At 44.1% G+C, this 24,887-nt stretch overlaps 1 protein-coding gene across 1 annotated transcript in view; it reads right to left on the bottom strand.

Moving 5' to 3' along the window:
• The window catches only part of LOC144504419 (protein kinase C epsilon type), a 571,367-nt gene that overhangs the window by 221,355 nt on the left and 325,125 nt on the right, over positions 1-24,887 (bottom strand). Inside the window, exons 3-6 of the mRNA XM_078229681.1 lie at positions 21,646-21,805; positions 8,839-8,873; positions 3,511-3,596; positions 2,525-2,654 (exon numbers count right to left, since the gene is read on the bottom strand). Coding sequence (XP_078085807.1) covers positions 2,525-2,654; positions 3,511-3,596; positions 8,839-8,873; positions 21,646-21,805 — 411 coding nt within the window. The remainder of the gene's footprint in view (positions 1-2,524; positions 2,655-3,510; positions 3,597-8,838; positions 8,874-21,645; positions 21,806-24,887) is intronic.

Genomic DNA, 24,887 nt, shown 5'->3' with positions numbered 1-24,887 from the left:
AACATTTTCTGTTTCTACTTATGGTCTTACGGACTCCATGTCTATGGATTATGTTGTCAAGGGACAAGATGAGAGGGGCAAGGATAGATCCATGGAAGACTCTGTAGCTAATGGTGAAAAGATGGGAAAATAAATTGGGTCAACTCAGGGCTATCCCAATGAGGTGCACAATGGAAAAAAGACATTGGGGGAAGTAGGTGTGACCCACCATGTTTCAGAGAGGTCAGCAAAGGATAATACATCATGGTTACAGTCGCAGAGGATGTAAGTTGTGACTTTGTTTAGGACCATTTCAATGCTGCGGCAGAACAGAAATCTGATTGGAGAGGCTCAAACAAAAGAACAAAGAACAGTACAGCACAGGAACAGGCCCTTCGGCCCACCAAGCCTGCACCGATCACGTTGTCCTACCTAGACCAACCACCTGTATCCCGATATCCCCGGCCTGTTCATGTGCCTATCCAGATAAGTCTTAAATGTCGCTAACGTGGCTGCGTCAACCACCTCACTTGTGCATTCCAGGCCCCCACCACCCACTGTGTGAAAAACTTCTCCCGCACATCTCCCACTGAACCTTTCCCCCCTTACCTTGAACTTGTGCCCCCTTGTGAGTGTCATTTCTGCTCTGGGAAAAAGCTTCCAACTGTTCACCCTTTCTATGCCCCTCAGTTTTATAAACTTCTATCAGGTTACCCCTCAGCCTCCACCTTTCCAGGAGAATAATCCGAGTTTATTCAATCTCTCCTCATAGCTAATACCCTCCATACCAGGCAACATCCTGGTAAAGCTTTTTTCTGTATCCCCTCCAAGACCTCCATGTCCTCCTGGTAGTGTGGTGACCAGAATTGGACACAGTATTCCAAATGTGGCCTAACCGACGTTTTATATAACTGTAACATAATTTGTCAACTTTTATACTTGATGCCCCGGCCAATGAAAGCAAGCATGCCAAATGCTTTCTTCACCACCTTTTCCACCTGTGCTGCCACTTTTAAAGATCAAACATGAGTTTGCTGGAATATGCACAAATTTGGAAGATGACCACACATTTCCAGGCCTTAGAGAGGAAAGTCAGGCTGGATATGGGCAGGGAAATTGCAAAAACCAAAGGGGTCCAAGGTGAGTTTTTTGAGGAGGGGTTTGATGGTGTCAGATTTGAAAGCAAGGAGAACTGCTCCTAAGGAACCGTTCAGAATATCAACAAAAATTGAGGCCAGGAAGGAAAGTTGGGTGATAAGAAGTTTAGTGAGAACGAGGTCACGGGAACAAATTGGGGGTTTTATGGGCAAGGGCTGGGTGATGGTTAGGAGAGAAACTAAAGATGATGCAGGTTCAAGACTAGGGCAAGGGATGTTTGAGGAGATACTTAGCAGAGGCAGCTGAGAATGTGGTCTCAATCTTACCACTAAATAACTCAATTGGAGGTGAGGGCAGAAGGAGTGGGGGGGAGGGGAGGTTTAAGGAGATTGTTGGCAAGGTTGAAAAGAATGTACACTTTTTTTCCCAGGGTGATTGTGGAGTAGTGGACAGTTCTGGTGGGCTAGAGTTGAGACCTATCACTGCTTGATGTGTCCGATTAGCACGTATTACTATGCTGCTTAATGTGGGTGAGTTCCGCACACATGAGGACGGCCTCAACCGGGATCTTGGGTTCATGTCACACTACCTGTAACCCCCATGACTTGCTTGGGCTGGCAAAAGTCTCAGTAACTGTCCTGGCTGGAGACAATACACACCTCTTTAACTTGTGCTTAACCCTCTCTCCACTCACATTGTCTGCACGTGTAAAGACTTGATTACCTGTTAAGACTTGCATTCCAACTATTATCTTGTAATTGAGTTTGTGTCTGTATATGCCCTGTTTATGAAACAAATCCTGATGAAGGGGCAGCGCTCTGAAAGCTTGTGCTACCAAATAAACTGTTGGACTTTAACCTGGTGTTGTGAGGCTACTTAATGTGGGTGAAATTTCTTTGTTATGCTTTTAAATCGTATTTCATTTCTCCACACAACACGCAAAACACCATCTCACATGTAGCCCCACAAACCAGAAATAAAGAAAATGCAAAGTCAGAATCCATCTTTGTGATAAGACATTTATCCGCGATCTCACCTGTTATATGGGCAAAAAGGGTCCCAGGACACCACTGAGAAGAAACGCATCAGAGTTTTCCTCCAGTGTCCCAGCCAACACCACTGAAACAGAGTCTCTTCTCACTGTCACATGCTGCTCATAGGAACTTGCTGTGTGCAAATTGATCTGTGCATTTCATACATCACCACTGTAGTACTTTGGAAAGTACTACATCGCCTGTAAAACAGTTTGGGACATCCAGAGGTAGCGAAAGGCGCTATATAGATGCAAGTTTTTCGCTCTTCAGACTCACTGACCTCTTCTTCCAGATAGTGCTGATTAAAATGTTATTAGGTGAAAATATTATTAAATGATCAGCATTTGACATTTTTTGCATCCTTGCTACCTGAAGTAACTCACTAAAAGGGGAAGTAACCATGGATTTCTTACCTTTGCATTGTAATCCTTGTTTCATCAAACCCCAGAGCAAAGAACCGCAGTGATCACAGAACGTGGGTACTTTGAAATTGTGAATGCTAAACTTATGAGGCATGTTGACACTGAAGCGCTGGGAGCCCACCTGTGCAGAAAGCAAATAGAACAGATGCACTTCAGCCAATTATTTTGAACTGGTTTCAGACACTCACACACATAATAGCTGTAGGAACCACAGAACTGTACGATTCAGAACTTGATCATAGAATCCCTACAGTGCAGAAGGAGGCCATTCGGCCCATCGAGTCTGCACCGACTACAATCCCACCCAGGCCCTATTCCCGTAACCCCTCATATTTACCTTGTTAATCCCCCTGACACTAAGGGGCAATTTAGCATGGCCAATCAACTTAACTTGCACATCTTTGGACTGTGGGAGGAAACTGGAGTACCTGGAGGAAACCCACGCAGACATGAGGGGAATATGCGAACTCCACACAGACAGCGACCCGAGGCCAGAATTGAACCTGGGTCCCTGGCGCTGTGAGGCAGCAGTGCAAACCACTGTGCCACTGTGCTGCCAATGATGGGTAGTACACAAATGTCGCCAGTATAATGTGCACTCTGATGCACTTTTTGTTCACTGTTGAGATTTTATAAGGTCTCAATTGGTTTGCTGGTCAGCTACACTTACTCTACCATTATGAGCATGTTGTCACATTTGGTCACGGTCCGAAGTTAGTGAGATCTACTAACTTAATATCAACTAACATGTAACCAGAGGGAACGGAGCAGGTGTGGGAAGAGAAGTTATTGCAGGTAAATTTCTGTCAATGATTAGATAGATAAGGATCCAAGCAGGCAGTCCCACCCAACTGGAAGATGGTTGAGAGGTGCTGGAGGAGGATGGCGTGGTCAGCTGTGTCAAAGGCTGCAAGCGGGTCGAGAAGCCCAAGGTTGCTAGGAAACAGTGGTGCAATTCCATCAGATGAAATATATACCTCATCCTGTGCTTCTTGCTTCTTCAAACCAGCACACTTGGTTATGATGAGTTCATGACATCGTTTATGCACCACACAGGTACAGACTGTAAAGTCAAATCAATAAAAAGCTTTAGTTCACTATCAGTTTAAAACTGCATGAATACCAATCACAGTGAGAAACAGTGCAACAGTACAAAACCAGCAACCAAATCCATCGATTGAAATTGTCAATGTTTCATGACATTTACTCTTACAGTCTATTTCTTTCTTTCGATATATAAAGTTAATAAATTGTGTGAGCATCAATGTTAACCTGTGGGACAAATTGCAACTGGATACAACCAGTAGCACGAATGGGATTTGACCCCCAAGAGCAAGGTTTGCTCTGAAACTTTGCACTTTCTAGCTGACTTGAGGAACTAATATCAGAAGTTGAATAATGTGACCTGAGCCTTTGATGTCCTAACACCGGTTTTTAAGACTAGCCATAATCATTCATAGAATCCTACTGTGCAGAAGGAGGCCATTCAGCCCATCGAGTCTGCACCGACCACAATCCCACCCAGGCCCTATCCCCATGCATTTACCCTAGCTAGAACCCCGGACACTAAGGGGCAATTTAGCATGGCCATTCCCACCTAACCCGCACATCTTTGGACTGTGGGAGGAAACTGGAGCACCCGGAGGAAACCCACGCAGATGCTGGGAGAATATGTAAACTCCATACAGACAGTGATTCAAACCGGGAAGCGAACCCGGGTCCCTGGCGTCGTGAGGCAACTGTGCCAACCACTGTGCCACCCACCTGATTCATTCCTGATTTACTGTCTACTTGCTTTTCAACATGATGCTACTTTATAGACCTTCATAACTTTTAAAAGTGCAGCATTGTGGAATGCAAGAACAATATTAACAAAGCCTTTCACACTCCACCAAACAATCACCAACACAGGTGGCCAAGGTAACTAAGAAGGCATATGGCATCCTTGCCTTCATTGGCTGGGGCATGGAGTACAATAGTTGGCAAATCATGTTGCAGCTATATAAAACCTTGGTAGGCCGTATTTGGAGTATTGCGTGTAGTTCTGATCACCACATGACCAGAAGGACCTAGAAGCTTTGGAGAGAGTGCACAGAAGGTTCACCAGTATGTTGCCTCGTCTCGTGGGCGTTGACTACGAGGAGAGGTTGAATAAACTAGGATTGTTTTCACTGGAAAGACGGAGGCTCAGGGGAGACCTGATACAAAATTATGACAGGCATAGACAGCGTGGATAGTCAGAGGCTTTTTCCCAGGGTGTAAGTGTCAATTACAAGGGGGCACAGGTTCAAGGTGAGAGGGAGAAAGTTTAAGGGAAATGTGCAAAGGAATTTTTTCACGCAAAGAGTGGTGGGTGTCTGGAACATACTGCTAGAGGAGGTGATGGAAGCAGGTACATTAGGAACATTTAAGAGTCATCTTGGACGGGTTCATGGATGAGAGGGGTGTGGAGGGATATGGTCCAAGTGCAGGTCAGTGGGACTAGGCAAAAAATGGTTCGGCACAGACAAGAAGGGCCAAAAGGCCTGTTTCTGAGCTGTAATTTTCTATGGTTCTATGGTTCTATGGATGGGTACATGAATAGGGAGGGAATAGAGGAATATGGTCCAAATAAGGGCAGAAGGTTTTTTTTCAATTAGTTCGGGCATTATGATCGGCACAGGCTTAGGGGGCCGATGGGCCTGTTCCTGTGTTGTACTTTGTTCTAAATACTGTATTTTCTAGGCAAGACAATGTTTTTGCTTCTGTGCTCCTTGAAGCAGAAGGGTGGTGCATACACTGTGAACCACAGGGCGTTTTTGATGCACTGATCACAATGACAGCCAAATTGGAACGAGAATTCTGCTGCTGCACCAGTTGATAATATATCAGCAGAGTGAATGATTTATTAACATTGGTCAATGTTTATCAACACATCTCAGACCTAGGGTCAATTTCTCAATATCAATTGTCTGCGCAAAGCCAAAAAGAACCCTGTGAAATGTTCAAAAGCAACCTTTGTTAATCAGTCTCTTTAGATTTCTTGATTCTCTGTAAGCAGTAGCAGGCACCCTATTCTCTCAAGAAATATCTAGCAACATAGAAAATACAAGCAGGAGTAGGCCATTTGGCCCTTCGAGCCTGCCTTTTGATCATGGCCGATCATATAATTCAATATCCTGCCTATTCCCCCCTCCCTCTCCCCCAACCACCATATCCCTTGATCCCTTTAGCCCCAAGAGCTATATCTAATTTCTTCTTGATTTAGTAATTGGAGCAATTGTACGTAAGCACTGCTAAGGCTAAATAGTGAATAAACTGCTTCCTGCCAGCCTTCCGTTTAATTCATTAAAATATAAAAAACCTCGTCAATAAGGCTGTCAATGGAAAATTGGTTGACTGATAACAGACTTTTGTAAATAGATTAATTCAATGACACATCCCTTTCTGCCCACTGTGGCAGTAACCATGATCCATTAGTCTTACTGATGTCAAGTGGTTAATATGCTCTGAGCTACTGATTTCATTTCTATTTTTCTAATGTATTTTTGTGAGATCAATGGTGTGACATTGTCACCTGCAGGCCAAATGAGCTAACTCCCTCTCACCCATGTCCTTGAGTAGCTAGCCGCATTTTAAACATTCCCAAAAATGGCTAAACACTGGACACATTTCAACATCAGACGGGTGACTCCCACCCGAGGGTGAGTTTTAAAATTACACTCCCTCGCAGGAAAAAGCATCCAGCAGCAGGAAGAATGCTGCTTTCCCCCTCTCAGAATAATGACAGGTAGTTTGTCACAGTCACCCCCAGTATGCCACATAAGGATAGACCCATCTTCTGGCCAAGGGGCTTCAAGTAACATGCCTCGGAAAAGCAGCCAGCATAATCAAAGACCCCTGGACATTCTCTCTTCCACCTTCTTCAGTCGGGAAAAAGATACAAACGTCTGAGGTCACGTAGAATCCCTACAGTGCAAAAGGAGATCATTTGGCCCATCATGTTTGCATCGACCACAATCCCATCCAGGCCCTATTCCCGTAACCCCACATATTTACCCTGTTAACCCCCCTGACACCAGGGTCAATTTAGCATGGCCAATCAGCCTAACCCACACATCCTTGGACTGTGGGAGGAAACCGGAGCACCCGGAGGAAACCCACGCAGGCACGGGGAGAATGTGCAAAATCCACACAGTCAGTGACCCGAAGCCGGAATCAAACCCGGGTCTCTGGGTGCTGTGAGGCAGCAGTGCTAACCACAGTGCCACCGTGTCGTACCAACTGACTCGAGAACAACTTCTTCCCTGCTGCCGTCAGACCTTTGACTGGACCTAACTCGTATTAAGTTGATCTTTCTCTACACCCTAACTATGACTGTAACACTGCATTCTACACTCTCTCCTTCCCTTCTCTATGTATGGGCCGAGCATATTTTGTCTGTATAGCTCACAAGAAACAATACTTTTCACTGTATACTAATGTATGTGACAATAATAAATCAAATCAAGTCATTGGAAAACTGCACAAAGCAGTAAAGAATTTCCTCTGAGGCAGCAGATCTTTCCAATTGTTTCCTGTTAAACTTTAGAACCTTTAACCCCCCTCCCACCTCTCACAAGACGATTCCATCTGTATGAGCAAATTGAGGAATAATTTACTTGTGGTACAATATATACCCTCGATTATTAACAGTTTACTGAACATCACCCCTGGAAGGTTCAAGAGTCGGAGAATTTGGCAATTTGATTAAACAGAAGCATAAATGCTGAAAATATTTGCGAATGATGTCTCCCAAGTTATTTTATTGGCACTGCGGAGAACTCCTTAAGGCACTGGGCTAAAAGCCAACAAGCCCATCAGTGACATGAACAATAGTCATTTAACCAGTGTTCTGTCGGCAAACACTTCCATTGAAGCATGCAGGGTTGTGAAGCCTGTTACGGATGCCACATTCTGAAGGGATTATCTTATGAGGAAAAGTTGGACATGTTGGACCAGAATACATTGGTGTTTCGAAGAGTGAGAGGTGACCTTATCAAAACATATGAAATTCATAGGATCCCTACGGTGCAGAAGGAGGCCATTTGGCTCATCAAATCTGCATCGACACAACCCAGGCCCTATCCCTGTAACCCCTCGTATTTATCCTACTAATCTCCCTGACACTAAGTGGCAATTTAGCACGGTCAATCAACCTAACCCACGCATCTTTGGACTGTGGGAGGAAACCAGAGCATCCAGAGGAAACCCACGCAGACACAGGGAAAATGTGCAAACTTCATGCAGACAGTGACCCAAGGCCGGATTTGAATCCAGATCCATGGCGCTGTGAGGCAGCAGTACTAACCACATGTGACACCATGCTGCCCACTGAATCCTGAGAGGATTTGACATTGTGGATGCTGAGAGGATGTTTCCCCTTTATGTGAGAGGCTAGAACTAGGGGATATATTTTTAAAATAAAGGGTCTCCTATTTAAAACAAAGATTAGGAAAATTTCTTTTTCTCTCAAAGGGCTATTTGTCAGTGTGTAATTTTCTTCCCCAGAGACCAATGGAGGTAGGGTCATTGAATATTTTTAAGAATGAGTTTGATAGATTCTTGATTGATAAGGGGGTAAAGGGGATAGGCAAGAAAGGAGACCTGAGGCCACAATCAGATCAGCCATGATCTTATCAAATGGTTGAGCAGGCTGGAGGGGCTGAATGGCCTATTCCAGCTTTAAAAATGTTTTTTATTCATTAATGTGGCACATGGTCATCGCTGGCTGGCCAGCATTTATTACCCATCCCTAGTTGCCCTTGAGAAGGTGGTGGCGAGCTGCCTTCTTGAACTGTTGCAGTCCATGTGCGGTGGGTTGACCCACAATGCTGTTGGGCAGGGAATTCCAGGGTTTTGACCCAGCGACCACGAAGGAACAGCGATATATTTCCAAGTCAGGATGGCGAGTGGCTTGGAGGGGAACTTGCAGGTGGTCATGTTCCCATGTATGTGCTGCACTTGTCCTTCTAGATAGAAGTGGTCATGGGTTTGGAAGGTGCTGTCTAAGGATCTTTGGTGAATTGCTGCAGTGCATCTTGTAGATAGTATACACTGCTCCATATACTCCTACTTCACATACTCGTAGTGGCATGGTGATGAATTTCGCAAATTCAAACTCAGCCAATCACAAATCCATGTTTATCTTCTGTTTCAACATACATCTGTCATAAAACACTGTGCAGGTAATTAAGATAGAACAGTGAAACTGTGGAGAACAGTAACAGCATGCCTTATTAAGACCAATAACTTTTAACATAGATAATTGGAAACCCATTTCTTACCCTGGCACTGGTATCCTTGTTTACCTATTACTCCCCTGTAAAATAGCACAGAACAAATAGATGTTAATTAGATTGTTGGTGAATTGCCATTTATGCATTAATTTTCAAAAACACAATCTCAGCTTATTACAAACAATGTTTCCGTATGTTCCAAGTGGAGGAAAGGATTCCTTCTAAGCTGTTATGGAAAGGAGGGGGATTTAATTTAAACTGTCCTGCTTTCTCCTCTCACCACCCATCTATAAACAGAAAGGTACTTTCTATTTCCTTCCCTCTTTAAAAGCGATGACCTATTTATCAACCCCTTGGTTTTGGCATGGTCCAATTTCCATAAATATTCCCACGGCAAGCTTGTGATAGGGTTAAGTCAGGTGGTTAGTTTATTTGCACACAAGCAAACATGGGAGGAGGGTCACATCGTACTCACACAGTAAAAGAGCAGTAGAGAAAATAAACATTTACAAGCCAAAGGCTTCAGGGAAAAGAGTTATTGGCCCTGATTTTACCTGCATAGCCGCCCGAGGCTCATAAGATCGCGCCCAAGGCCAATGGGGAATGCCGTTTTGCGAGTCTCACCCGCCCCGATTTTGGGGCGGCCATGCCGGTAAAATCAGGGCCATTGTGTCACATGGGTCCAGACTCCGGAATCAGAGTTCAATGAGCTATCCGTTCATAGAGGCCTGCAAGCTGTGATGATACTGTGCCTTTAAGAAACATATTTTGATCATGTTTCTTGCAAGAGGTATGTTTACAGTTCAGTTCTATTTTTCACGCTGCCAATTTGTCTGGGCAACAGGTATCTCAATTGTTGAGAATGCATGATAATGATTGATTTTAGCTAATGGTGTATTTGTCCAAACAGAGCTAATGCATTTGTGTTTACTTAGGTTCTCCTTGGGGTTTTAGAGTAGGGGTTTGATTAGATTGATTAACAGAATCATTTGCGAATGGGGGGAGTTAAGCTTGCAGCGAAGATACACAATTTCTCTTTTATTTTAAAACAGTCAGTTTTCAGCCTGGTCCTAAAAGAAGTAAGAGGTATCCCTATCTCTCTCTCTCTCTCTGATGGCTGCTGTTTGGGGCTGGCAGAAGACAGATGGCTCTCTCTGTCTCTCTCTCTCCAGAGATGTTCAAAAAGAACAAGTACAAGCCCATGTGCCTGTGTTTGCTAACTGACTTTAAAGAAGGCTTTTAAGTCTGTAAGAGGAATACTACTTGAATTAGCACTCGTAGGGGTAGGTTAGCAGTTAAGAACTTTATCTTGTCATTTTTAACTATTGTTCAATTGGTAAATGTTAAACTAATTCATTTGTTATAATTAAATGTATTGTTAAATAAAGTTTGTTTTATGAAAAGCTTCTGAGTGTGTCAATATAATCACAACCTGGAGTGAAACATCATATCCTCACATTAATGCCAAAATAGCTAATAGTCAGGGTCTGGTCTAACTTCATAATATACCTTGGGGTTACTGATCTCGTACCCTAACATACTGAAACCCAATACAGTATCATTCACTTTTCCATAGAAGTGACTTCACATGCGGAAGTAAGCATGCAGAGATGAATCAGTCTTGTAAGCGATGGAACAGAAGTTCCAGTAGAAATAGTGTAGTTGAGCCAGGTATTCAGTCTCAGTAGAACCCCTTTTCTGTGAGGCTGCTTGAAGATGGGAAAATGGCAGACTGAGTTTCCAATACAGCAAGGCAATGTAAGTGGTACTACCAGCTAGAGTCACATGACTCCCACTTCTCCATCTGGCTTTGACAAAGAATTTGTGTATCCCTTTGTCCAGGTCACTGAGATTGTTAATCATTAAGATTTGAAAGGAAGGCTGCAGGGTCCTTTGTCCTAGCAGATGACTTATGAAATGCAGGTGGAATTTGTATAGTTCTCTTTGAGTTTGGGCTCTGCAGCAGTGTCCCTTAGAAATAACGAGGCACAAATTTCTGCGATCCGGCCATGGTAGTTCTGTTTGTTCAGGATCACAGACAGACAAAGCTTCAGAGATTTGAAAAGGTCATTGTCCAGTTTTAAAAGTAGAGACATTAGCCATGAAGATATAAATATCCTGTGTGAGATCTTAGCACCTGGAAAATCTATCATGCCAGCCTATGATTTTACATTAACACCATTAGATCTCAAAAACAGCAGCACAACAGCATGAAGAGTGAGTTGTGTTTTCCTCAAGTTTGCACTTTAAGGATCTTTTTATGTTTTTAAGAGTTTACATTCACATAATGTTTAATTAAATATTTGCATATATTTATTGTATGGTGCTTTCCAGAGGAGCACACTGATATATTATTATTGCACTGAGGGTATTGCAGGTCTAAACATAGAAACAATTTTCATAGATTCATAGAACCATAGAATCATACAGTGCAGAAGAGACCCTTCGGCCCATCAAGTCTGCACCGAAACATTAGAAATGCCTGAACTCCCACCTAATCCCATTTTGCCAGCACTTGGCCCATAGCCCTGAATGTTATGATGTGCCAAGTGCTCATCCAGATACTTTTTAAAGGATGCGAGGCAACCCACCTCTACCACCCTCCCATGCAGCACATTGCAGACTGTCACCACCCTCTGGGTGAAAAGGTTTTTCCTCACACCCCCCCCTAAACCTCCTGCCCCTCACCTTGAACCTATGTCCTCTTGTAACTGACCCTTCGACTGAGGGGAACAGCTGCTCCTTATCCACTCTGTCCATGTCTCGCTTAAATTTGTATACCTCAATCAGGTCACCCCTCAGTCTTCTCTGCTCCAATGAAAACAACCCAAACTTACGCAACCTGTCTTCATAATTTCAATATTCCATCCCAGGCAACCTCCACAGATTTCCCCCTTTTTCCCTAATGGGCTGTACTCTTTCCCTGGTTATCCTCTTCCCATAGATATACTTATAGAATATCTTGGGATTTTCCCTACTTTTACCAGCCAGAACTTTCTCATATCCCCTCTTTGCATTCCTAATTTATTTCTTAAGCTCCACCCTGCACTTTCTATACCTCACTAATGCCTCCACTGATTTGCTCTGCTTGTTTTTTTTTAAGTCTTTCTTTTTCTTCTCATTGTATCCTGGATATCTCTGGTCATCCCTGGTTCTCTGGGCTTGTTATTCCTACCTATCACCCTAGCGGGAACATGCTGGGCTTGCACCCTCCCCATTTTCCTTTTGAATGCCCCCCACTGCTCTTCTGCAGATTTTCCCGTCAGTAGCTGTTCCCAGTCTACCTTGGCCAGATCCTGTCTTATTTTACTAAAATCCGCTCTCCCCCGATCCAAAACTTTTTTTTTCAGTTTATCTATTTCCTTGTCCATAACAAGCTTAAATTGGACCATGCTGTGATCGCTATCACTACAATGCTCCCCCACCACTACCTCAGCCACCTGTCTGGCTTCACTCCCCAAAATCAGGTTCAGCACAGCTCCCTCCATTGTTGGATCCTCCACGTATTAATTTAAAACGTTCTCCTGTACACATTTCAAGAAATCTACTCCATCCAAGCCCTTATATCTCAGTTAATGTTGGGAAAATTGAAATCACCTCATCGAACAACTCCATTGTTATTGTTCCACACACATCCACAAACTGAGCACATATTTGCTCTTCAATGTCCCTCTGACTATCTGGGGGTTTATAATAAACACCCAGCAATGTGGCTGCCCCTTTTTTATTCCTAAACTCTACCCACAAGTCTTCATTTAATGACCCCTCCAAGATATCATCTCTCCTTCCTGCAATTACTGACTCCTGAACTAATGCAATGCCTCCTCCTCTTTCACCTCCTCCCCTGTCTCACCTGAAGATTCTATATCCCAGAATGTTGAGTTGCCAATCGTGTCTTCCTTCAACCATGTCTCTGTGATGGCTACTATCTCATGCTTCCACGTGTCAATCATCAACCTCAGCTCATCTGTTTTACCTGCAATACCCCTGGTGTTAAAATAGAGGCCATCCAGCCTGGCCTTACTCCCTTGAAGCTTAATACAGCTGCACTCATTCTGACTTGTTTGTTTTGCTGTATGATTCCGTGCCCTTATTCTACAGACAGTCTGTGTCCCCTCCCTCTGCCAAATTAGTTTAAACTCCTCCCAACAGCACTAGAAAAACATCCTGCAAGGATCTTAGTCCTGGTGTTATTGTCCTTGGTCGCCAGGGTTCAGTTGTTTGGGAAATGAGAGGATCGCACTTACTTAGCTCTATTTGTCCTACATTCCAGTTAATATGATCCTACAGCTTGTGGGTTTAAGCCCACAGGGACTGACAGTATCATTTCATTGAGACTAACAGACCTTAAAACATAGGAAAACAGCAGGAGTAGATCATACATCCCCTTATGAAACTGATCGGCTGATCTTATGCTTCAACTGTGCTTTCCTGCTCACTTACCATATCCCTTGCATCCCTTAAAAGCTATCGAGCTACCTCAGCCTAGCTGGAGCATCCCCAACCCTAAGGGGCAAACAATCCAAAAGATTTGCATCCCTGGGTGAAAACATTTATCCTCAAATTTATCCAGCCAGTGTCAAAGCCCTTCGGATATGAATTCATCATCCTCCATTGAATGAATACATGATGACGAATGCATCATCCACCATCCTTACATAGAATGTAAGGAACGTATTGTTACAACCATCACACTTAAACATAATACGGCCTGAATTTAACTGCCTCACCCGCCTGAGGCTCGCAGAATGGAATTCTCCGTTAGTCTCGGGCGGGATTTTACGAGCCTCGCCCGGGCAAGGTCGTAACATCCTGCCCATGCATTCACCATTATACACCCTCCATCAGCCAAGTTAACAGGGAAGCCTCCCTTCCTGAACTTTCCCCAACCTCTAGCTGCCATGAAGTGCTCTTTTGCACTAATGAGATGCTGAGTGTGTGCTGTGTTCTGTGAGAAGTCTCACAACACCAGGTTAAAGTCCAACAGGTTTATTTGTTGCACAAGCTTTTGGAGTGCGGCCCCTTCATCCACTCACCTGATGATGGGGCAGCGCTCCGAAAGCTCGTGCTACCAAATAAACCTGTTGGACTTTAACCTGGTTGTGAGACTTCTTACTGTGCCCATCCCAGTCCAACGCCGGCACCTCCACGTCATGTGTTCTGTGGATAGATGTTTGCCTGAATTATCAGTTAGTTGACTGAAATTTAGACGCTTTAGTCTCAGTGTCAGTAGTTCAGCAGCTGTTACCTTGGTAACAATAAATATCTAATGTATTATTGCATCTACTGATTTAATTGTCCAAAAATATGCCTATGACAGAAGGTTTTTACAAATGCAAGTTTCTGAAACATTTCGCCATGGTTGAATGAAATCTGCCGATTACCATATGTATGGGATGGCTTTTGAAACTTGATGTCTGAAGTGCTTTGTGTATTGCCTGCATATTCCAGACCAGGAATAACCTGCCTCAGTGCAAATGCAAATTTGAAATGGAAAGGAAGTATCTTCTGACATGATGAATTCTGACCTGCACTCCATATTACATTCTGAATTCACCCGTTAGACACTTCTGCGGTGACCATCTGCAATGGCTACTTTTACCATCACTTCCCACTAAAACAGGTTCAGCATCAATCAGCAACATTTCAATGGCCGGCGGTGGCACAGTTGTTAGCAACGCCGCCTCACAGCGCCAGGGACCCAGGTTCGATCCTGGCCTTGGGTGACTGTCTGTGTGGAGTTTGCACATTCTCCCCGTGTCTGTGTGGGTTTCCACTGGGTGCTCCTGTGCCAGTTAGATGGATTGGTCATGCTGAATTGCCTCTGAGCGTCCAAAAGATGCGTGAAGGTTAGGTGGATTAACCACGTTAAAATGAGTGGGGTTACAGGGATAGAGCAGGGGGATGGGACTGGGTAGGATGCAATTTCGGAGGGTCGATGCTGACCTGATGGGCTGAATGGCCTTCTTCTGCACTGTAGGGATTCTATAAACCATCTCCACATCTGCTAAACTGTGACCCTGGTACATTTTTCTTTAACTTTCTCTCCTTTCCTGAAGGCGTTAAACTCATTTTCCTGTCCCTTTGCCTCAACATTAGTGGCAGGTCGTTTAGCAAGCCACAGTTTTAATCTGGAATTCCTTCTGGCAAACTCCACCATCTCTTTCATTCTCCTCAGAAACAATATCCTCAGCTGAGCTCTGCAGGGTCACGGTTCCCAATCTCTCTATTCCTGGTTTGCCAGTTTGGGACATTTTTTACATTAAGTGCATAAAATACAAGATGTTGCTAATGTTACTACCCAGCTATAAATGATTTTTCCCCAGATGCGATCCGGTGATTTAGCGCAGACCAATAATCAAAGTTGAGATCACCTAATCTGTCTGACCCTGCACCGTGTCCTTATGTGATGGTGTTTTAAAATGAAATACTAATTAAATGCTGAAAACATATTGTGAAACTTCAGCTCTTTTCTTCATGAATCATAGAATCCCTACAGTGCAGAAGGAGGCCATTCCGCCCCTCAAGCCTGCACCAACAACAATCCCACCCAGGCCCTATCCCCATAACCCCACTTGTTTACCCTGCTGGGCCCCCTGACACTAAGGGGCAATTTAGCATGGCCAATCAACCTAACCTGCACAGCATGGGAGGAAACTGGAACACCCCCGGAGGAAACCCACACTGACACGGGGGGGAACGTACAAACTCCACACAGACAGTGACCCGAGGCCGGAATTGAACTGGGGACCCTGGCGCTGTGAGGCAGCAGTGCTGATCACTGTGCTGCCTGACCATTCACGGAATGTTAAATGCTTACAGGAATATGTCCCAGCTGCACGAACCAGTAGAGAATTTGCTTCTGCCGTTCACAGCTGCTGCTCATGGTGTTACATTTGCAATACCATTACTGAAAAAAAAATCTGTAATTATTGCATTAAAGAAAGCCTCAAGCTGAGAAAGTTCACGAATAAGGGGTTAATTAAAAATGAATCAATTCAAAGGAAATCAATTGCATCTGAATCTTGTTTAAACTACTGGCCCTTGATCGCGCATAATTTCTTCCATCAGATTTAGTTTGCACGGTTAGAAGGCAACAGCAGGTTTCCAGTTGGTGATAATGGAATTTACTGCTCTAATGTCCAATTTAATCACCACTGCTCTGAATAAAGACCGATTTCTCAGAGCAGTGAGGGACGGGTATGAAGTTTAAACTTTATTTGTTTAGTGTCACAAGTAGGCTGACGTTAACACTGCAATGAAATTACTGTGAAAACCCCCTAGTCGCCACACTCTGGCGCCTGTTCGGGAACACCGAGGGAGATGGCCAATGCACCCTAACCACCACGTCTTTTTGACTGTGGGAGGAAACCGGAGCACCCGGAAGAAACCCACGCAGCCACAGGGAGAACGTGCAGACTCTGCACAGACAGTGACCCAAGTTGGGAATCAATCATGGGTGCCCGGCGCTGTTAGGCAGCAGTGCTAATCACTCTGCCATCGTGCCACTCAAATGCAGACTTGTCAGAGCTGTGCACAGCCTGAGAACAAATAAAAGAGCCTGGAGTAAATTTACAATTTGGTTTGTGAGATTCTCATCTGAAAGGTTTTTTTGCCTTCATAGCTAAATTGTCCTGCTAAGCATTGAATTCCAAGTCATTTTATTCGGGACAACACCAAGGGTGACAATAATTTACTGTGTTAAATCATGTAACAATATTGTTGCAGTTCCTTTGGACCTGTAGGGAATTTGTACTGATAAACAGTATGGGTCAGGATGCAGAGACTCCGACTCCCGTTGGCAAACTCAATCTGTAAGTGCTCTACAGTTTCACACACATTGGATCAACAATCACCAGTAACCTGTCCCTTGATGCCAAAATCAGCAACAGCATTGTCGAGGCCACAACTGTCACGCCAAAGTTGAGAAGGCGAGTGTGCCCAGTAACAAACTAATCAAAAATATAACACTCCATGTTCACCAGGCTTGTGTTCTCATCAGCCTCCTTCACCATAGTGAGGCATGGGCAACTTATGGCACTATTACAAAGAAGGGGTTAGCCCTGGTGCCATGCTCAATATTTATCCCTTAATCAACCAGATTACCTGGTTATTAAAACGTTTTTGTTTGTTGGAGTTTGCAGTGTGCAAATTAACTACCACATTTCATACATTACAATAGTGACAACACTTCAAAAAATACTTTTTTTGGCTGTGAGGTGCTTTGAGATGGATGGGTTTTCATGGAAAGTGCGATATAAATGCAAGACTTTCTTTCTTTCCTAGACATGGCTGCAGCTCTTCAGTTTAAAAGCTTCCCAGCCTGTCAGTTTCTCTGGAAAAACTCTGCTGTGCTTTGGCCTGATTGAATCTGGCACATTCCACATCACTTGGCAAAACCATGAGCTCGCTGTTGAAGTCAGGGCTAAATTCTCAGTTAATTGTCTTTTTGACGATTTCAATCACTTATCCAATAACTCTAATTAAGTTCCTGCCCACCTGCAAACCAACCTGGGTCATATCTGGAAGTTGGCAAGTGAGTGTCAGGTTCCTAATCTGATTCCAGTCACCACCACCACCCTCACAATCTGTCTCTGAACCCGCATCCCTTGGAGGTTCAAATTCTGCCAATAAGGTGCAATTGTCGCCAGAAGCAACTGATAGTCAACAGTGAGCAGATGTGAAGATCATTGAAACTTCCTCTAACAACCACTACAGCTGGAGATGAGGTTTTGCCTTCTGACTAAACAGGATGTTGCCTGGTATGGAGGGCATTAGCTATGAGGAGAGGTTGGAGAAACTTGGTTTGTTTTCACTGGAATGACGGACGTTGAGGGGCGACCAGATAGAAGTCTACAAGATTATGAGGGGCATGAACAGAGTGGAATGTCAGAAGCTTTTTCCCAGGGTGGAAGAGTCAATTACTAGGGGGCATAAGTTTAAGGTGTGAGGGGCAAGGTTTAAAGGAGATGTACAAGGCAAGTTTTTTACACAAAGGGTGCTGGGTGCCTGGAACTTGCTGCCACGGGAGGTAGTGGAAGCAGATACGATAGTGACATTTAAGGGGCGCCTGGACAAAGATATCAATAGGATGGGAATAGAGGGCTATGGTCCCTGGAAGGGTGGGGGGTTTTAGTTCAGTTGGGCAGCATGGTCGGTGCAGGCTTGGAGGGCCAAAGGGCCTGTTCCTGTGCTGTAATTTTCTTTGTTCTTTGTTGTTCAGTACTTGTCTTTGGGAATGCGAGACTACTGGGAGATTTTGACCCTCCAAGTCCTTCTCCCCTACCAGCCCCATCAACAATCTCCGAAGTTGGCCTTAAAATTTGCAAGTATGTGCGATGCTCCACAGGAGTCTATTCAGCCGAGCAGTCATGACCTCGAGGTTCCATTATACTAAAATAATAGGCAGCTTCCTCCTTGTCTTATTTTGTGAGGGTGGCATATCATCCCCCTGTGCTGGGAAAGTGAATCATCCTTCTCCAGTTCTCCAGCTGTCATGTGCTCTGTGATTCATGCAATGTCGCACCTCTACTAATACCACCTAAACGCTTCACACCCCCAAGTGAAAGTCACTGAGCTGCTCTGAGGAAATGAGAGCACAAATGACAGAAGCGGCAGAAGATGAGGTGCTTGCGACAGAGGAATGTGCAGCGAAATGCTGCTCCGGCCCCTCATGAGTGACAAATTCCTCTCCTTCCCCAAGATCATCATCATCCTTGTCACCTTCGTCATCGCCATTCAGAGTTGAGAATGGGTCTAGACAAAATGTCTGAATTTGTTTGTCACAAGGGACGATGTACATGTTGTAGTGTAAAGTGGCAAAGTCACTACCGCGTGACAGGCTGGAAGACTATTGCACTTTTTATGATTTGTAGTGAAATGCAAATGATTCTAAGCCATTTCAAAATGGGTAGAGTTTTTCAACTTAAAGTTGCTTCTTTGATTTTTCCTTCAGTCTTCTAGGATTTGAATTTTCTTCTGCAGTGTTGGTGAGGTTTTGAGTTCTTCTATTTGCTGCCACCATGTTGTAAAGTGTTGCGTGTAGTTCAGTTGGTCTTATTAAGGTATTTGTATTCTTAGGTAGTTCAACAGGAAGTATTTATTAACTACTCAAAACTGCATTCATAGGTACTGGAAAGTTCCAAGCTCGGAGGGGTCTCTATGCTTGCTTCTACACAAGGCTCTGTCCAATGATGTCTAGGTGGGGGCCATGTGTTCTCTTACATCAAGGTGTGGGCAGTACTGTACTCTGTTCCATGTTAACCCTTTGTGCATGATGTGGAAATGCCGGCGTTGGACTGGGGTAAGCACAATAAGAAGTCTCACAACACCAGGTTAAAGTCCAACAGGTTTATTTGGTAGTACAAGCCACAAGCTTTCGGAGCACTGCCACCTGATGAAGGAGCAGCGCTCCGAAAGCTTATGGTATTTGCTACCAAATAAACCTGTTGGACTTTAACCTGATGTTGTGAGACTTCTTACTGTGTTCACCCCAATCCAACGCCGGTATCTCCACACCTGATGAAGGGGCAGTGCTCCGAAAGCTTATGGTATTTGCTACCAAATAAACCTGTTGGACTTTAATCTGGTGTTGTGAGACTTCTTACTGTGACAACCCTTTGTGCACCAGACTCTCAAACTACAGGTGTCAATGAGAGGGAAGTGTTTTAAGGTTCTCCATGCTACACATACTGTAAGATTCCAACTGTGTGACCTCTTTAACATGTAATAATCATGACAAGTTAGTTTTGGGGCTCTTAATTTTAAAGAGTGAAGAGTGCACCGGGGCCTACAGTACTCAACATGGTCAATGTGTTAACATGCCAGCCCTGGTCAGGTCATTAAAGATCTTATAGTACTGGTCTGCAAAACTGGCAATAAGATAGTTGGCAGAGCAATCTCCCTCTGCGTGACAGGAGAAACATTTTTGAACATTTCCTCCCATGCTGATCCACTAGTCTGTCTTTCCTCTGTTCCCTTGGCTTGGAGGTCAGTCCCAATGACACTTTTAGCTCTTTTGTTCCCCATTCCACTGCCTTTGCCCATTCTCCAGCTGCCCGTGCCAGATGCTCCAATGTTGCACATTGTTGAAAAGTGAGCAAACTTGATATGTAACAGTGAGCTGTGTGATGGAAAGCCTTTCCTGCTTACCTGCTGCTGCAAGCTGTCAGGCTTGGCTTTGTAAATATTACGCTCTGATTTTTGACACACTCCTGGCACATTACTACGATTTTATAAGTGATTTGTACTGGAGATCATCCATGGGATGTGGTTATAAGATGGCATATGAAGTTTAGGCAGATATAGCTCTGTTAAGCATCAGTGGGCAGAACTCTGGGCGCGGTGGTATAAGTCAAACAAACTCACTGCATGGTATTTCAGAGTCAACATTTTGAGCTGAACTTTTTGTATGAATTATCTTATCATGTTTATCTTATAAGGCAGCAGAAGTTAGTCATGAATTTATATATGATTATGGCCATCGAATATTTTCACTTGGAAGTAATATCTATCCACTTTAAAACAAGCGGGACTATTGTCACACAAAGTAGGTTTAAAAAATATACATTGCCGTATGCAGGCCTCTATATTGCACAGCCATGGAGTGCTTAAGCATTGTATATTTCCCTTATCAACAAATAAAATCAAATGCCTCTAACGCTTAACAAAAACAGAAAATTTTGGAAAATCTCAGCAGGTCTGACAGCATCTGTGCGGAGAGAATAGAGCCAACGTTTCAAGTCTAGATGGCCCTTCGGACGCAGGGTCATCTAGACGCGAAACGTTGGCCGGTATTTTACGGTCTCACTCGGGCGAGCCTCGTAAAATCCCGCCCAAGGCCAACGAAGAATTCCGTTCTGCGAGCCTCGCTCCGATTCTGGGGCGGGCGAGGTGGTACAATTCCAGCCGTTGGCTTTATTCTCTCCCCACAGACATGCTGAGATCTTCCAGCATTTTCTGTTTTTGTTTCAGATTCTAGCATCTGCAGTATTTTGCCTCGAATGCTTAATCTGGAAGACACTATCTGCACAACCTACAACACATCACTACTAATATACTTGCAGGATTGCATTCTTTTCTCCACCTGTTCCATTTATGCACCGTTAGTTCACAATTATTCATTAAATTTTCCAATTTACATGCATTGTTATTTGGTGCCATGTTTAGAAATGTAAAAATTGCTAATAAGACACAATTTATTTTTACCAAACCATTCCAAGAATAAATGTTCACAACAGCTTTATTGATATCAGAGCCAGCACTGAGGAACTCGTAGGGTAGTAAACTTAAATTTTTTGGTTGGTTTGTTTCCAATCATGTGTGATCCCACACTAGTACCTTTCCCCTTTCTGAAACATTACCTCAACATCTATAAAAAGAAATTGCTATGTAATGTAGCAAGTCTTCGTAGCAATTTCTAAAGAGAAATTGGTTTGTAGGTTGGCATGATGGCACAGTGGTTGGCACTGCTGCCTTAACAATACCAGGGACCCAGGTTCAATTCTGGCCTTGGGCGACTGTGTGTGGAGTTCGCATGTTCTCCCCGTGTCTGTGTGGGTTTCCTCCAGGTGCTCTGGTTTCCTCCCACACTCCAAAGATGTACAGGTTAGGTGGATTGACCATGTTAAACTGCCCCTTAGTGTCCCAAGATGTGTAGGTTGGGGGGGGCAATAGTAGGGTAAATGTGTGTGTTTATGGGGGTAGGTAAGATGCTCTATTGGAAGTCGATGTAGGCTCGATGGGATGAATGGCCTCCTTCTGTACTGCAGGGATTCTATAACCTCAGGTTAGGCTGTCTACTTATCCCCTATCAGGGCACGGTGCAATACGCTTCAATAGCACTTTTGCTCTTACCAAATAAAGTCCCGACAATGTGAACAATATGTTGGTTGTCTAAGATAGGTAGCCATAAACTTGTGCCCGTTGACTTGATGGACCCTGCGCCGTACAGCTCCTTGTCTCTTCCTGGGCCGCATTCGTTCTCTGAACACACGTTCTTCATTCTCCTTTGGTGCTACAAGAAACCAAGAAAATGATTACTCAAACAAATCTGAGGTAACAAAATTCAGGCAGAATTTCAACTCCCATCTCCTCATTCTCCTGGCATAACATCAGCGTGAGCCCTTCCAAGTGAACACTGGCACCTTCAAATTGACTCTGATGCCATATTGGCTTGGGTGGCATTCCAAAGACCAGCGCATCTACCTGAAACAGGACCCCAGCTGTGAAATTCAGGCACAAATTGGCAGAGCTCGTTCTATCTTACTGCAACAGGCATGGATGGGGCAGCCGCAACAATGGTCAATGATTAAAATGGCAGCTGCAGCGGGGGGGATCAGGACATGGCAGGGCAAATTTCCGGTTCTTAGTTTGCATTAAAAGCATTGCAATCCATTGCTGGCATTTTTGAGGCACTCGAGCTGTCCGGGAATTGTCTCATTTTTCTCGCCACTGTAATGATTGCTATGAGGCCATTGAGGTTGGCCTCTTAGAATATGAACTCCCTGTTTGAGCTCTTTATTGCTTGTCCAACCTGGGAGCCTTTGGCTGTATATTTAACTGGGAGTGTCCTGGCGCTCAGGACGTTGGCTCAGGATTTGTAACACTCTATGAAGTATAATTGAGCTTGTAAATAAAAGGGAATCTGGTGAAGAGATACTGGCCTCTGTTGACTCATTTCAACAACCACCCCCCAGTCCGCCAACTCCCTGCCTCCTGGGTTTGACCTGTTAGTTTGCTCTGCAAGGGAGCTGGCTGATTGCCTGCCCTCCACCCCTCCTAGCCAACAAGCTGTAGTTCCCACAGTTCACTGGTGCCATTTTAATAAGCTAGATTTGATCATGGATCTCAGAGCTGACCTAATCTCAATACAATTATCTTTGGCGGAGCATAGTAATCTTTTTATGCCAATTTCTTTAAAAATTACTATTCACACTTTCCAGTCAGACACTATTCCACCAACTCAGAGTCATAGAGGTTCACAGCATGGAAACAGGCCCTTCGGCCCAACTTGTCCATGCTGTCCAGAGGGTCATATATCTTTGAAACTCTCTTCCTGAAAAGATGGCGGAAGCAGAGTCTTCGAGTATTTTCAAGGATGGGGTTGATAGATTCTTGGTAACCAAAAGGTTGGATGATAAGTTGATAGAATCCCTACAGTGCAGAAGGAGGCCATTTGGCCCATCATGTCTGCACTGGCAACATTCTCATCCAGGCCCCATCCCCACAACCCCACACATTTACCCTGCTAATCCCCACGACACTAAGGGGCAATTTAACATGACCAATCAACCTTACCCGCACATCTTTGGACTGTGGGAAACCCACGCAGACACGGGGAGAATGTGCAAACTCCACACAGACAGTCACCCAAGGCCGGAATTGAACCTGGGCCCCTGGCGCTGTGAGGTAACAGTGTTAACCACTGTGCCCCCGTGCCAGGTTATCGGGGGTGGGCGGGCTGCTGCTCTTAGGTTACTATCAGATCAGTCACGATCTTATTAAATAGCGGAGCAGGTTGAAGGGGTCTGAATGGCCGACTCCTGATCCTTGTTCTTATGTTTGTAACACAGTATACCACAGAGTGGTAGGCTGGACATTCATACTCATGACCCCTCAAACACTGTCTTCCCTCATACACACCTCAGTTGGGCCACGTAGAGGAGGTCCTTCCACACAGGAAGACACAGAGTGCAAATTAACACATGGCCATCTTGAACCAACCTTATTTCTAAAGAGAAATTGGTTGAGACCTTGAATTAGGTTGCCTCAGGCAGTCCTCAATCAGGGCATGGTGCAATACAGTAAAAAAATTCAGAGGTATCTAGAGATGGTTCCGGAGAGGGGTATTGGGGGTTATAATAACAATAAAAATGTGGGGACAAGGTGGTACCCTAAGCCTGCATAAATCTTCCCACATTCTCAATTTATAAATGGTAAAAAGTATAGAAATGATTTGCTGCCAATAATCGAAACAGATAATCAAACAGGTGCGAGATGTGTTTACTATGAAACAGTGAAACCCATTGGTGCACTTTCGAAGAGCAATGCGTGCAATTATCACTTAATGTGCTCATTTAATTCATCTCACTCGATTTAAACACACATTTACAGGATATATTACAATTGCCAGCCCCTATTTTCAAAAGCATGGATAATTTATACAATAGTTGTGGAATATATCTAGCTGCATGTCACAACTCATCAGATCCAGAATATACAACAGTTCTCATTTCAGAATTATTCATAAAAACTGAAGACCCTATGGATTCCACATACTCAAATTTTAAAAAGCTGTGTTTTAAAATTCCAAGCAAGACGATTTTTAAGAGATATATTTCCTCAAACGTTAGAGAAAGGATGAAGATGTAGCCCTTTTCTTCAAACTTAAGTCTTACTGCCCGCTGGACAGTGCGGTGGCGCAGTGGTTAGCACTGCTGCCTCACAGCGCCAGGGACCTAGGTTCAATTACAACCCGTGGTTCACTGTCTGTGTGGTGTTTGCATATTCTCCCCGTGTCTGCATGCGTTTCCTCCGGGTGCTCCGGTTTCCTCCCACAGCCCAAAGATGTGTGGGTTAGGGGGATTTGCCGTGTCCCTTAGTGCCCCAAGATGTGTAGGTTAGGGGGACTGGTCATGGTAAATGCGTGGTGTTATGGGGACAGGGCAGGGTACGGTGCTCTTTTGGAGAGTCAGTGCAGACTCGATGGGCTGAATGACCTCCTTCAATAGTGTCGGGATTCTATTCTATGATTCTAAGATTTCATACACGAAAAAAATGTTAATTAAAAATCATTTTTTTCTCTGCTTAGCATCGCAATTACATCGCTTGAAACATAGCACGTTGTCTGGGTGTAAATTAATGTTAAAATAGATCATAAATCGCACCGATGTTGCAATCTTGATTATTGTTGAAAACAGACTGTGATTCACAACAGCACATAAAGTCATACATTTTTAATGAGGGGAACTGAAAATATGCACAAGGTGTAAACATATGCCTGTATTATAGTAAGAACATCTAAAACATGCATAAAGTGTGACTTATAACCATGATGAGAAGAAATTAACTATATTAAGGCATGGCTTATAAACCAT

The sequence above is a fragment of the Mustelus asterias genome, chromosome 15 (genome assembly GCF_964213995.1).
Source record: "Mustelus asterias chromosome 15, sMusAst1.hap1.1, whole genome shotgun sequence".
Taxonomy (NCBI): domain Eukaryota; kingdom Metazoa; phylum Chordata; class Chondrichthyes; order Carcharhiniformes; family Triakidae; genus Mustelus; species Mustelus asterias.
This window is presented reverse-complemented; position numbering and strand designations above follow the sequence as displayed.